Here is a 15,821-nt window from a genome sequence, read left to right on the forward strand (position 1 = left end):
TATGAAGGTTTTAAGAGGCCTTCACTCCTAGGGACTAATCTTTACTATTAAATTAATGAGGCTCCTGTTTGACTCTTATTTTGGATATCTTTTGAATATCATGTTTTTTTAATAATTCCATGGGATGTATGTAGTTAAGCCTCACTCATTTGTCCACTTGTGACCCTCCCCTTGATATTGAAGAAAACCATAATGTATACATCACACAAAAAATCATGATTTGGCAATTAAAAACAAATGTCTATCACCTTTTCCAAGGCAAAATTAATAGTGAACTTCACGTTGAGGATGTTACTTAAGATACTCCCTCCATTAACAAAAAAATGCTATTTTGATCCAAGAAAGTCTAGAAGTAAAACCTTCATTTGGATAGCCAAGATTTTATGGGAATTATTCATGATAAAGAGGGGTCTCAAATTATACATCTTAATTGTGTTGGACCCTTTTGGGTACCAAAGTATTGAAACTTATATTAATAGTTGGCCGTTGTAACATTCTTGAGGACCATGCTCACATATGATTTTTTATAAACGACAGAATGCTCATATAATTCCTTAAAAAGGACATCTAGTTTGAGTGACTTATCAAACTCTAACCAAGCCCCCAGTGCCTTGTGGTTCTCTTTTCTCTAATCCCTTACCCAACCTAAACTTCTTGAATCAATAGAATGTTTCATTCAAACAGGTGAGGATATCCTTAGTCTTTAGTTCATTGCCAGTAATTGGATGTAATGTTGCATAGAACAATCAACAACTTTATGCGGTTGAGCAACCAAGACCCCCTGATCATCCTTCAATGTACTCATAGGAGCAAATTATGTTCATAGCATCTAATATAATGGAAATACAAAATACCTTTAGGCTATTGATTCTAGAGTGAATACAAGTAGCTTCTACTCTCTATAGCTAAAAAATCTATAAAGCATTATCAGTAGACAAAAATAGTTAACTCAAAGCTCCATCTTTTAGGTCCTCCTATAAGGCCAAAATGCTTGCAATAAGCAAGAGACTCCTTAAAATCAATCATGTCCTTAGCCTTGCTTGATAAAAGATTGATCTAAGGGACTAAAACACTCGTTCCAAATTTGACCCAAAAGCATACTTTTTTATTAATTCTTTGTGCAAATCTATTATATAAGGAGGGAGATAATTGCAAGGTGTATATAAAGAAATGGCCACCTTATTTTTATCCTGCGTGAAGTTCTGTTGAAGAGCTCGTCTGAGAAACAGCAGAAACGCCATATTTTTTAGGTCGTCTGCTGCAGCGAAACCATGGGAGAAAGAAAGGTTCTCAACAAATATTACCCTCCGGATTTCGATCCTTCCAAGATCCCCAGACGTAGGCAGCCCAAAAACCAGCAAATTAAGGTCCGCATGATGTTGCCCATGAGCATTCGTTGTGGTACTTGCGGAAATTACATCTATAAGGGCACAAAGTTCAACTCTCGCAAGGAGGATGTAATCGGAGAGGTCTGTGGCTTCTGCCTTCCGGTTGCTTCTGTGACTCTTGTGTTTATCGCAATTCTTGCGAGGTTCGTGTTGACCTTTTTTTTTGGTGTGCTTGTATGCAGACATACCTCGGCATACAAATTTTCAGATTCTATTTTAAGTGCACGAAATGTTCTGCTGAAATAACATTCAAAACTGATCCACAAAACAGCGATTATTTAGTCGAGACTGGTGCCACGAGGAATTTCGAGCCTTGGCGGTCTTCAGACGAGGTTGTGAAGTAAAGCAGCTTTTCTATTTTATGCAATTGAATTTATTGCAGAAGCTAGCAACTTCAGGGCTAATTCTCCTCACATATTTTTGCTAATGTTTGCTCTTCTGCAAAGCAGGCAACAGATGACGCTAAAAAGAAAAGAGACGCTGAGGAATTAGGGGATGCGATGAAAGCCCTTGAAAATAGGACAATCGACTCCAAGCGAGAGATGGATGTACTTGCTGCTCTTGACGAAATGAAGTCAATGCGGGTAAAATTATTTCACTTTGGTGTTGGGATTGTAATTTTGTTGGCAATACACATTTTCTTCCCATTTAGATATTTGCTATTTAGTTTTTATATTTGATTTCCCATGCGTATTGTGTGGCCCTTCTTCTCTCAGCAACTGTGCAAGCTTACTACTTTTTGTCATTTGACTAACACACGTGAAGTAAAAGTTATATTCCTTGCTAGTTGTTTGGGTGTACTTGGCTTCCTCCTTGAAAGTATTCTTCTACTATGATTTAACTAATAGGCGCTACGCTTGAGCGTGCACGGTTTCTTGTTCTTTTTCAAGATAGAGCACGTGCTGATTTGCAAGTTGCTGAGATACTTGCGTTGTGATGTTTAGGCAAGGCATGCTACAGTCGGGACTGAGGAGATGTTGGAAGCTTTGCGTCGGACAGCAGACCTCAAGGTGTGTTGCTATCTCTTTACAAAGTCATCCATATTATTTTCAGCATGCTTGGTACTACTATATGCCCTTGATCTCCCTTTACCAATCTCCCCTGGATTCTTCTTAATTAAAGTACAAGGCAAAACACAGAAGCACATTGATTGGTTGTAATGTGATATTCTCAAGGGGACAACCTATCATGGCTGCGCTAGTACTTCAAAATGTCGAGTGATAAAAACTTAAATTAGGCCATAACAAACTTAAGCTCACATCAACACGAGTCTTAAGTACATAAGATAGTGTGCAAAGGTAGGAGGATGTGATGAAGAACTAGGCCATGACATAATAGTGCCATGTCAATGCTACGAAGACTGATAATGAGAGTAGATCATAACTCAGTGGTGCAAACAAAGACATGTGCATTAAAATTTCTGCAGTAGGGTTCCCAATGTCAAGTGTGGATAAGGGCTGTCAAGGTTGTTGCAAGATTCTTCTTCCACAAAAAGGTTTGATTGTCGTTATGGGATTGCTGTGCCTTTTACAGTATTTCAAGTAGCAAGGCGCATCTCCCATACTGTGTACAATTGGTGATCTGTGTGTTCCCCTTATAGTGCCACTGCTACATTGGGTCTGACTATGCTCAGAATTAATGATGTTAGTCATTCAGCTCTTATGATTAGCTCGTACTATCTACATGGGTGCCACCTGGGCGAGAATTGCCTCTATCAGGTCACTTTCAGGGTGTCCATGTTGTTTCGGTTTTATGTTCCTTTTGAGGCTTTCAGCCCTAAGTTGGGCTTATTTTGTACTTGCAATTCTTCCACCCCACGTACTTAAGCTCAATTTGTCTTACAGTTGGTGAAACACCCCTTACAAGTTAGCCACAATCAACCCGAGGGTTATACGCAATCCTCTACCCACGAGCTACATGCACCAGAGGTTGAAACATAGAGCAGGGACACACGTAGTGTAGGCTAGTGCGTCACCACACCCACTTGTAGATCCTTGGATCACCCCTAAGCTAGAGGTCAGTCAACAAACCTTGGACAATGATCGACCTCCTAGGTAGGTCCTAGGACTATGTGTCCCATACCATGGCCCCATCTGCACACAAATGCCTAGACAGGAGCTGGTATTCTCAGGAGGCCCCGCTCCTGAGAATGCCCTGATTGAGTTGAGGCTTACACTTATATAGGCATAGAGTCTCTTGTCGGAAAATATCTGAAAATGTATGTGTAGCTCAGGCCCTAGCCTTTGGTATGATATTAGAAAAATTGAATGGCCCACAAGGTCACACCTGAGCACTCTATCTGTCAACCACGTTAAGATATGACAACCGATACTTGAATACGATGTCCAAGAGAGGACTCAAAACGTATCACAAAATATTGCACTCAGAAACCACACTACATGGACAGCAGGTTACTACCTACTTGTGCTGGATCTGAGGCCACAACAGTGTTTCCTTAATATGCTGCTCTCTCCTGCTGCTGACCACCTCTGTTTGAGGACTTCACATCAGTTTTCCTTCTGCACATCTGTGGTCTGCTCACAGCCTGAGATCCTCAGAATTGCCAGGGTCTGCTGCTGCTGCCTCTGATGCACCCTACTGTTGCTGCTGCTGTAGTCTCCACCTTCTCTAGTGCCTCGGTGCACTTCTGAGAGCTGGATCTGCTGGCTGTATGCTGCTGCCTTTATCCAGCTTCTTTAGTGCCTTTTTGCACTTCCGGAGGGCAGATCATGTAGAGGGTGTCGCCTGCCTCTGCTTTGAATCTAACCCCTCTGGCTGTCCGGCAGGGCTCTTCCTGTTGAGAACTCCACGCCACCCAAACATTTCACAACATCTTGCGGAATTCATGTAAGAATAGTTGAGAATATATACCCTGGTCATGCTGCCCTTGGAGTCCATATTTTGTGTGTGCACCTACCTGTATCCCACTCATTTTTTATGGCTTGTCCTCAATATTTGAGCAACCTAGGCTGTCATCCATCCTCTTCTATTAATCAGCCTTCTTCAAACAGCAAATCCTTGTTAATGTGTGCAAACCTTGCATTGTTAGTACTTAAAATGTTTCCCAAGAGCGTCAGGCTTCGGTCATGACACTAACCGCTGCAGAGCAATCAGAGCCACTCAATTTCGTGGGAGCTGGCCAAGGCTCATGCAAGAGGAAGGCAAGGACAAGCAAGCAAAGGAAAGGCGAACAACAAGGGTAAGCTTGGACACGGGACTGACATGATTCTAAGGGGGCAAAGGACTCTTCGGAAAATGGATGCGAGACAAAGAAACAAAGAAAATTCTTCCTTCTGACCCAAGAATCCAGCCAGTGTTGTTTGTCTAATACAGGTCTTTCAATATATATTGGCCTCCTCTAAACTGAATGTGTGGAAGCACATCATCTGATGTCGTAAGAGATCACGACCTTCTCCTCCCATTCTTCCACGCTATTTGGGGCAGTGTATTTCATGATCTCACTTGTTGCATCTGCCAAATTCTCAGGTTTTAGTTCTTCTCCTATGGTGACCTTCCAAATCTTTCTAGCCACCATTTGTTACTTTCCAACAGCATCTTTAAAGCCATCAAATCCTGAAAGAGACTGGTGACAGATAGCAAACTCTGCTCACCTTTTCCCTTGAAACACAACCTCCAAGTTGACCTTCTGATGCACTCCTGTGGAGCTCAATCACCTTCCTTGGCTCTTACACCTCTGAATCGTGAATTGGCTCTGATACCAATTTGGGATTAATCTGAAAATGTATGGCTAGCTCTAATCCTAGCCTTTAGTACCATGTTAGAACACATCAATAGAAAATTAAGTCGCCCATGCGATCATACCTGATAACTCTTCCTACTCGGGATGCGTACGCATACATGTTGTCACATCTCTTCACGACACATATATCTACTTGCTTGGTAATGCACTCTCCTTTCTATAGTAGACAGCCTTAAAAGTAAGTATTTGCAGCCATAACTTTTCCCGAGCATGCAGCCATCGCTTTGCAGTGCCGCAAACTAAAGAGAGCACTGCAAGGTGCTGTACCAATGTGCTTCCATACTCGAAGCCACACATGTTGACAGCCCCTACCTCTGCATGTGCTTGTATGCAGAGTATGTCAGCCAACACAGATTTGCTGCAACCTGCCAAATGCTGTTGAGATTAGTTCGCTCCCAGAACCGTATGGACACCAAAACTGGACAGACAGCGTGGACTGCTGCCGTACAAGCTACAACAAAAACAAAAATTCATGTGGAAGGCCTGTGTTGGGTGGTCGCTGCCAAGTAGGTTGGGCATAGGATGATGCCAAGTAGGTTGGGTTAGCTGCTATGAGAAACCTGATACAAAGCAAGCTGAAAGGGTGGAGTTACTAAAACGAGCATCAACACCCATACAAACTAAAAATGCCACATAATCATAATAATATCAGTGATAACATCATATCAATATCAGTATCCAGATGGTCATGTCTATCCTCACTACTACCACATGCCATCAGAATACAAGACAAGATCTGGTCCAGTATTGCAGTTGCAGCCCTTGCCGCTCCCTATCTCAGGAGAGAAACAAAAAATCATGACCTGCGTATTGGGTGTGGGTACTTTGCCATACTTATTGTTGTAAAAGATTTAGAGGATAGGTGACAAGTTTTACAATTCCTATTGAATAGGAAGGACATAAGTTAAACTTCTAGGATGAGTCAAGCGGAATTGACAAAGCTGCGTGCTTTGGAAGGCATTTTTTCTTGTGTAATCATGTATTCCTAGAAAACGACCAGAGTTTGATTTTGGTGGGGACTAAATAATAGGTTATTCTTTTGTTTGCAAATATTGACGTGCAGCTTGAAGTATTTGTACTTGATAATTTGTTATTTGTCTATTATTCTTTTGTATTTTTGCTCTAGGCTTAGAATTTGAATTTCACTTGTCCAACCATTGTGTCATTTTGGATGTTTCTAATATTAGATGCATGTGATCAGGAAAAAGAACTTGCAGAGGAAGATGAAGCTGTCATACGATCTGTGGTGTTTCAGGTGAATCAAAGTTGGACATTTTTAGGCGAAGTCTTTGTATTGCAGTTATATGCATTCTGTATTCGGTTTGATGTTTTGGCAATTTTGAGATTGTGCTAAAGCTCTACAGTTTTATCTTTAGGGGTCCAGTAACTATGTCCGTAGATTAAATGACGACGATGATGATGACGATGCTGATGATATTGAGGACATACAACCTGAAAAAAAGGTATTCAACATTTTTTAGCATTCGGCATCTTCCAACAAAAGAAAGGCACCTTTGTATCTATGTATAATAAGGTTTCATACAACACATGCATTTGATGGATGCTGGATTAAAAAGGTTTTAAGTTCTTAAACAGTCTTGCAAAATGACATGATAAGGCCTAGTAGAGTGTTTTAGGCCATTGGAAAATATTTGCCATTAGTATGCAAGCACAAAATGATGATTGCAAACATCAACATTGAAGAGGAAAGAAAATGGGTAGGGGCAGATTGGGAGGAGGGGGCTAGTGAGAGAAAAGGAGATGGTTGAGAAGGGGGATAGAATAGGGGATTGAGAGAGAGAGCCAGGGAGAGAACAATGGAGAGCTGAAGTTGTGTCATGCCAAGACATACTAACAAATGAATAGGGTTGGAGTTATATTGTACCCTTGTAGGGTCTCCTTTTCAGCTCTCTCCAAAACCCAACAATTCATAGCATTTTAATCCTGCTTCCCTTTTTTTTACAACCCATTCCTTTGCAAAAAAATTTGCCATCAAGGATACTGCATGGGCTGCTATTTCTCATCTTGCCAGAAGATGGGGGTGTTCTTGTGTGATTCTCATTAGCTGCTAGATTATTCTTGCTATCAGACAGGCTCTTAAATTTGATTACTATCCTGTGGATAGAGTGTTATGGAGGTTAGGTTAACCTTGGGTCATGTAACTAACCTTGGGATAGCCAAGACATGATGTTCTTTTGGTACAGTTAGGGTAGTCTTAGGACTGAGACAATTATGTCTATATAAGTTTCAGCCTTAGCTCATTTGGGGCATTCTTGGGAGTGGGACCTCCTGGCGACACCCAGCTAGGATGGAGCCCATTCAGGCCCATGGTTCCCGTTCCCTAACCACATCTGTGCGCAGATGGGGCTGCATGTATGAATTTGTATGTGCTGCGATTTCACAGCATGAGTAGAGCTTGTACACTCCTCTTGGTTCTTGTAATTGTGTGTTGTTTTTGTCGATTGTCAGGCTCTGAATTTGTAAGGGTAGTATTTTGCTGGATGAACGTAGACAGTCACGAAATGTGTTTCCGTTTGTTGTCGTCGTTCTAAATCTAGGCAGAATTTGCTGCTTACGTAGAGCTATTTGGGTTTGGCAGCGGCAGTACTTGTTGAAGAAGTATGGCAGCTGGCTGTCTGTGCTATTCTGGTTGAGCAGTGATGGACCTTGGCAAACAACAGCAACCATGGTTTTGCTGATGTTTCCAGTATGTGGAGTGCATTATCTGGAGGGGCTGTCTTCACTTTTGGCTTCGTTGGGGTCTGTTCAATGAAGGATCGTGGATGTACGACACCTTGCAAGTCTGTTTTTAGCTTGTGGCAAAGGCTGAAGCTGTGGCTGGATGTGCCGCGCTTTGTGGGCTGTATGCCTGGAAAGAAGGGTGCATGTACTTTCCTTTTGGGGCTTGAGGCCTAGAAGGAAGGAACTAGTAGATGCGCCTCCTAGAAGCCTCCTCTCCCCCCCTTTGCTTACGTGGCCACTTATTTACATGCATAGTTCAATCTGCATGGAAACTTTTAGAGAATACTTTTTGGCAAGTTTTTGAGTACTTCATGGCTGCATGCATGTGTGCTAGTGTGCATGAATGCATACATGATTGCATATAGTTTTCATGCATGCTATAGACCATCCATTAGTTCTTGTACTTTTTACTTTCCTTTTCTAACAGCTAACGTTAGTTTTCGAATGTACTTCTCATTGTACTTTGGAGAACTTTAAGCCGGAAACATGGATACTCTAGCATAACCCCGCAGCATGTGATGGATCATGGCGTCCATACCACCATAATGCATTACACCCCAATGTGCTATGATTAGTACAACACTAGTTTGTGGATCTATCGCAAACTATCATAAACAGTAAATACAAATGGCCAACCACAACCAAAAAAAGGTCTCGAAAACTATTAATGCAATTCGAGACTAGGGACCAACTCTTGGTCTAGGGAATAGATAATATGTGTGCACTTAGAAACTTCCCTGACTAGCGTCCTAGTTGAAGCATCTATCTAGACTTATCAAGTCTTGGAAACTAAGCATGTTTTCCAAAACTTTGGACTCGTCGAAACCCTTAAGATTTAAGATCTCTATGAAAAGGATTTCCCCCCAAATTGGCAATCAAAAGGTTCTCATGTCTATAAGCAACAAAGAAAACAATGTATTGAATTTAGCCCAAAATCGGGTGAGTACAAAGAAAGGCAGTGCCTAGAGACCAAGTGTAAGATCTCTTATGCTCGGGGCTTGCAGGCTCTGGCTGCGGGAGACAGAAGAGGGAAATGGACGGGGAGGTGAGATAGGGGAAGAGAGCTAGTGAAGGTAGAAGTGAGTAGTTGTGCAGGATTATTGGAGTTCTGAAAGGAGACCATGTACTATAGAAAATCCTGGCCATCACTAACTCAGCTAATTTTTTCCCTTTATTCCAAACATAGGCGTATACAGTGGATTTAAATTACCATAAGGTATATTCTGTACACTCTGTACAGTACTTTACATGGACCATAGGAATAAAAATTTCATATCTTATTTTCATCGTTTCATGTTTCAGTTCTATGGTTCAAGTCTCGACCGTTTATTATGGCATGTGCACTACATTTATGCACCTTTTTCCCCTCCCCCCTCTCCAGGCCTCCAGGGGAGATAAAAATAAGATACAAAGGGCATGCAGCTAATGTGCCGATGGTTTTTGTTTTGTACGACACACCCCTATATGAGTGCCATACAGGACTGTTATGTTTCCAGAAGTCATTGAAACAGGTAGTCCATGCATAGTTGCGCAAGAATTGCCCTATGAACTTACGAAGATAAGATTTGATGAGGCCTTCCTGAACATGCATTTATTGGCAATTGTGCAGAAACAAAAGGCTGATGTTCTTAATGGAGGAGTTTCTGGCAATCAGAATGTAGTTCTGCAGGCAACTTCAGTTCCAGTTGATGCTCCCCTTACCAATGCAGTGACTCAAGGTATGCTGTTAACCCCAAAGATGCAAGATCGCTATGGAGCAACGGTTCTGATTATGGAGTCAAGTACTTGTGGAATTTTCACAAAGAGTTTAAGTAAACGTCAGGAGTACTTGCTTTGAGCAAGGATGCTGCTGCCAAAACACCACAGAATTTCAAAACTCATGTAGTGTTTCCTTTTCTTGTTATATAATGTCTGCGTATCTTGTTTTTTGATCATGCAGGTCAGGCCACAACAGATGATACAAAGCATGGTCCAAGGGCATCTTTTGCAGTAAGGCCCCAAAACGTTGCATTCAATGTCAGGCCCAAAAAGACTGACACTAAACAGGAGGAGAGACAATCTCAGACAGCGCCAGTGACTGCAGGGAGCAACCTTACACCGTTGGATCAAACTCAGAAAAATGATGCTGATGATCCTGCTGGAACTGGCTTGGCTTCATTGTGTGCTTCATATGACAGCGAGCTCAGTGATTGATAATTTTAATATAGAAAGATTACTAAATGTTTAACGCTCCGCCACCTCAACCCTGGGCTCTATACACACCATATTTTATTATACTATTGTCACACATTCAAGCACACACACATATTTATGCCTTTTTCATTGGTCAAATTTATCCATAACACCACACTCGATGACGAGGCTTCAATCAATCAAGAAGTGGACTCAATGATGAAGCTAAATAAGTGCAAAGCACGAAGATCAAAACTCACATGTGGTGTGAGAAGTGCATAAAGTGGAGATGTCATGTACTTTTTCTTTTTATTGTAGATGAATTCTTTTTTTATGAACTTTATGGTAATTGCATGGCTTACAATACTGACCAAAGAGTGCTCAAAATGATGATGTGGCAAATAGCTATATATGCTTCAATTCAAGTGTGCTTGTTGATTAGGTGGCATAAGGATCCCGTGCCACGCCTGCTAAGGTGGCACTATGTGCCACATGTTTACTAAAGGGGGGAGACTAGCCAAGAGTCCGCTATTGGGCTTGACTTGCTATGGTCATAAAGGTTGTCGGATCTCGTTTGTTGTGAATGGAGAGGCTCGGAGTCAAGGACTACTAGCTTACACGACTACTTGCAATGTGGAAAGATGGAGATGATTTAGTAGGTAGCTACTTGGCTGCTGTGTGTGGTTTGCACCGTCTATAGCTATAGCTAGGTTTCAGGATAGAAGTTTTGGGCTTGGGGGCCGCACTAATCACATCCCAAAGCAATGCACAATGTATCGTTGAGTACTAGAAATCGCAGCAAACAGCTGGCTTTGGGCTTAGCAATCAAAGCTCCAACTTTCAAGGAAGCACAAGATTTGGGATCCATAGCCCAATACTATGAAAGTCCTCCAATGAGAACTTGAATGGGTTGGTGACTTTGAAAAGACAACGCAAACAACCAAACAGATGGAGATGATGATCCTTCATCTCATAATTGCAACGTTACAAAGCCAGAACATACCTCTCACAACAAACTCAAGAACATGAAGAACTCTTAATGAAAGAAGGATGAAAACACCCATGAAATCACCAAGACTTAAACAAGCATCTTTGTCATTCTCTTTCGCTAGGAAGGGCTTGTCCTCGAGTCCACCACGTTTCTTCTCCTGAGCCGCTTCCCATACAGGAGCAATGAAATTAGTTCTTCAAAAGTAATTGGCACCACCCTTTCTGTTGTCGTCGGTCGCACCAAGTCTTCGTAGCTCCAGGGAAGCACACCCAACACCTATCTAGCAATCCAGGATGATACCTTTTTTTGACCAACGGTCGCGATTTGATCTTTGACCAGTCACTTTTACCTTCGTGATGTAGTCCTGCTCATTCGTCCATCTTCATGTGTAAAGATCAGTCTTGAGGTTAAGTATCCGGGCTTTGTTGTTCACCTCGAACATCTCCTTGAGCATCTTCCACGCTTCTGTTGACTGTAGGAGGACAACTTTTAGGTCAATAAGTAGGTATCTTTAAAAGAAACTGACTTCGTATGTATTGAGGGGACACTGATAGCTTTCAGGTACACACCTTGCTATCAATTTTAACTTCACATAATAGCTGCAAGCACAGAGAATTTTAAATTTCAAAGCATTGCTGCATGGCTCCTCCATGTGCCACTCTTCCACCTAGGTTGCATTTAGTGAGATATGGCCTAAAGTCCATGAGAGGAGTAATATAAAATAGATGGAGATGGATATTATATTGGATTATTCTCTCCATGTATTCTCCATGTAGGATAGGCTCATGTGGAGGGGTATAGATAGTTCAAGGATGCAAGTTAAATAATGGGGAAAGTAGGTTGAGGTGGCAAGATTCCTTGTGCTAACCCTCCACTTGTCCTCCTATATGTTTGAACGTATTATAAAATTGGGAAGAGACCAAGGGAGTATCATAGACTTGGGATATGGGAGTTTATATATGTGAAAAAATGTGACCAAGTGTTATCGCACACAATTGAGAGTGCGTAACTGCTAGCCCACATGGGAGACTCTTCCATACGGGAGAGACTCTCTCTCTTGGCTATAAAAGGAGGGGGCTATTCTTTGATGAGGCACGCTCATTCTTGTAAAGCCACCTAGCTAGTACGCATGTGAAACTTGCACCAATCATAAACAAGTTGAATACATTCAAGATGCTTGCCTAGGCAAATTGAAAGCTGAGAATAAACAAGTTGAATACATTCAAGATGCTTGCCTAGGCATGTATAGAGCCCAGGGTTGAGGTGGCGAAGCGTGTCCATGTGCCACCTTTCCACGTAAGAGGATCCATAAGGTGTGATGTATATAATCCATGGTAGTAATATTATAAAATGTAAGGTGGCATGGCTCCTCCATGTGCCACTCTTCCACCTAGGCTGCATTTAGTGAGATATGGCCTAAAGTCCATGAGAGTAGTAATATAAAATAGATGGAGATGGATATTATATTGGATTATTCTCTCCATGTATTCTCCATGTAGGATAGGCTTATGTGGAGGGGTATAGATAGTTCAAGGATACAAGTTAAATAATGGGGAAAGTAGGTTGAGGTGGCAAGATTCCTTGTGCTAACCCTCCACTTGTCCTCCTATATGTTTGAACGTATTATAAAATTGGGAAGAGACCAAGGGAGTATCATAGACTTGGGATATGGGAGTTTATATATGTGAAAAAATGTGACCAAGCGTCATCGCACACAATTGAGAGTGCGTAACTGCCTAGCCCACATGGGAGACTCTTCCATACGGGAGAGACCCCCTCTCTTGGCTATAAAAGGAGGGGGCTATTCTTTGATGAGGCACGCTCATTCTTGTAAAGCCACCTAGCTAGTACGCATGTGAAACTTGCACCAATCATAAACAAGTTGAATACATTCAAGATGCTTGCCTAGGCAAATTGAAAGCTGAGAAGAAGAAGAAGAAGAGAGAGAGAGAGAGAGAGAGAGAGAGAGAGAGAGAGAGAGAGAGGAAGAAGAAGACAAAGAAGAAGAAGAAGAGAAAGGGGGAGAAAATGATGGGGCCATAAGAAGAAGAGAGAGAGAGAGAAAGGGGGAGGAAATTAAATGGAAATTTAGCTTCTTAGATGAAGCATCATCACTTAGACCTGGCTTGGGAAGGCCAAGAAGAGAGAGAGAGAGAGAGAGAGAGAGAGAGAGAGAGAGAGAGAGGGGGGGGGAGATGGGGATACAAATAGGAAGTGAAAGTTAGCCCAATCAAGCATTCACTGGGCTTGCTCGGAATAAAAAGAAGAGAAAAATAGGGAGAAAATAGTGGAGTCCTAGCCAATCACAAAAGAGCCATGAGAATTTAGTGAAAAATGAATTTTCCATTTAGCAAGGGGAAGACCAAAACCTCTCACTACTTTCCCCTCTACTTTGCCTCTCTCCCCTCCTCATCTATCTCCCCTGCTCCTTTACCTCGCCTCTCTCCTCTCCTTCTTACCTCTCTCCTCTCCTTCTAACCTCTTCTCTCCCTCTCCCACTCTCTCCTCGCTCCACCCCTCTCCTGGTTGGCCTCTCTCTCCTCCACCCTCTCCGGCTTCCCTCCTCTCCTCCACCTCTTCTCTTCCTCTCCCTCCCTCGTGCTCTTCTCTCCCTTGAGCTCTCCTCTCACTCCCTCCTCATACAATTTTATATTATCATCAGTTTACAAGAAATTTTTAAATTTGCAAGTATTTATAATTGTCTTGCACAATTTGAAATCAACAAGTATATTCGTCTACCCCACTTGCTGAGCATCCTTTCTTTCAAATAAAGCATGGCCCTCTTCCCTTGATATCTGCATCTTTACATTCTTCCTCCCATCATGTACGTGCTTCTCTTTCCCCTCTCCCTTTTTCCTTGTGCCATAGTCTCCCTCTTCATTTCCTCTCTTTCTAATCCCTTTTCTTCTCCCATGATAACGTTTCGTCCTCACGTTCTCCTTTCCTCTATGGCCCTTGAGCGTCGCCATGCTTAGTGTCTAGCCTCTTGTCCTGATTTCTTTTCTAGGTAACAGTGGTTCAAAGCATCATCATACTTTCGATAAAAACAATCAAGAAAAGAAAATTTTTTGTTGCTATTTCTTGCCATGATGTGTAGTCTAGCTACATTCATCTTTACAAGAGATCAAACTCAATAAGGCAAAGTAGGCCCGTGCTTAAAAAATCCGGATTAGTTCTTAATATTGTCAATCCTATATGGATCTTACATCGGTTTCACATATGCATTTGAAATCTTAGTACCTTTATGGCATTGGCTTCATCACAATTAGTGAATCACTTGGCGCACAATCCTTGGGCCAAGATAATTGGAGTTTTCTGCACCTCGCATGCCATCATGGTAAAGTCATTTTAGGGCTATTTTCGGCATAGTTCCTTCACATATCGTCCTTGTAAAGTCTCTTTGTCTGTTTTGGACATATTGTTGCCATAATCCTTTTTTACAAGTTTGATCTACATTAGGTTGTTCCATCATGGCAAAGTCACTTGACGATGTTATCATCTTATATTAAAAAAACAATTGGATGACATTATTTTCTATGAATTGAAAGTTCAAGCTTGTCTTCCAATTGAAGATATTGTACAATATTGTCACTAGGTCAAAGAAAGATTGAGTCTCCACTTTGCAATACCCTTGATCTAGAGCTTAGTGATCGTCAAACATACTGGGATCAATGCCAAGAACTAGGGATGCATTTATTGATGGTACACTTACATAATATAATGATGAATGTTTTCATAAATTATTCGGTTTTGTTTTATATCATTAGTGAACTAAAAAAAATCTCCTTTTAAAATTTGGTGAAATTTTTCTCAATGGTTTTGCAAATATAAATAATTATAAAAATACTTAAAGCTTTTTATAAAAATATGCTAAATAGCTAATCTCTAGAATGCCATTAAAGCCTATAAAGTATAGAAGAGTGAAAAAATGATAGTTAGGCAAAATCATTATAAAATTAAAATTAATTTGATTTCCTTGAACATTCTAACAAGGGAATCACAAATCATGTCAAAAGACTATTGTGAGGCTAGAATGAATGGAGAAAGTAAGATGATTCTCATGATCATTTTATTAGGAAAATTGCAAACCATGTTAAAAGATTGGAGTGCTCTTGAGGCTAGAATGACTTAGGTGATTAGATAATTTGGTTCTAACATGCATTTTGCTAGGAAAATTATAGACCATGTTAAAAGATTGGTACTCTTGATACTAGAATGAATTAAGAAAGTGCAATTATACAATATAGTCCTCATGTGCATCATGTTATGGGAATTACAACTTGTGTTAGAAGAGTGTCATCTTGATGATTATGCCGTGCGAGCGTGAGATAAATCGTGATAGAGTGTTAGATGGAGCGATATCGAGCCTGAGGCATGTCACTAGCTAGTATCTATGAGAGCCTTGGTAATAGCTAGATCCAAAACTAGAAGAAGCTCCCCTGTTTTGTCAACAATGGTGTTGCTACTACTTAGGATCGGATGGAATCGAAAAAATCATGCTTGCCTGATCGTTGTAAGAAATCAAAATTTATGTTAAGCTCTATAACTAAATCTTAAGATGTGGAACTTAGACGCTTTTACTAATCCCATCCATTGTTGTGAATTTTTATGCCTGTATGAGAAAATGGCATCGAAATCATTTTGAAATTTGAATTTAATTCCAAATCTTGGCTCTAGGATAAGTGAAGAGGTTCTTACCATACATCAATTTTTTACGTAGCACTAGCACTTACACCTTCAACTAAATCTTTGTGATGCCTCGAGAGTC

General features: G+C 41.1%; 1 protein-coding gene across 1 annotated transcript; it reads left to right on the forward strand.

Moving 5' to 3' along the window:
* The first annotated feature begins 1,128 nt into the window (after positions 1–1,128).
* LOC147879770 (coiled-coil protein (DUF572)) lies at positions 1,129–10,114 on the forward strand. Its single transcript, XM_087371706.1, has 8 exons — positions 1,129–1,469; positions 1,571–1,720; positions 1,838–1,972; positions 2,333–2,398; positions 6,350–6,403; positions 6,525–6,611; positions 9,500–9,608; positions 9,830–10,114. Exons 1-8 carry the CDS (start codon positions 1,272–1,274, stop codon positions 10,081–10,083), a joined length of 1,053 nt encoding a protein of 350 aa, XP_087227832.1. The 5' UTR covers positions 1,129–1,271; the 3' UTR covers positions 10,084–10,114.
* Positions 10,115–15,821: the final 5,707 nt, after the last annotated feature.

The sequence above is a fragment of the Dipteris shenzhenensis genome, chromosome 33, assembly GCF_047967505.1.
Source record: "Dipteris shenzhenensis isolate YYH24624 ecotype China chromosome 33, Dip_SZ_1.0, whole genome shotgun sequence".
NCBI classification, from domain to species: Eukaryota; Viridiplantae; Streptophyta; class Polypodiopsida; order Gleicheniales; family Dipteridaceae; genus Dipteris; species Dipteris shenzhenensis.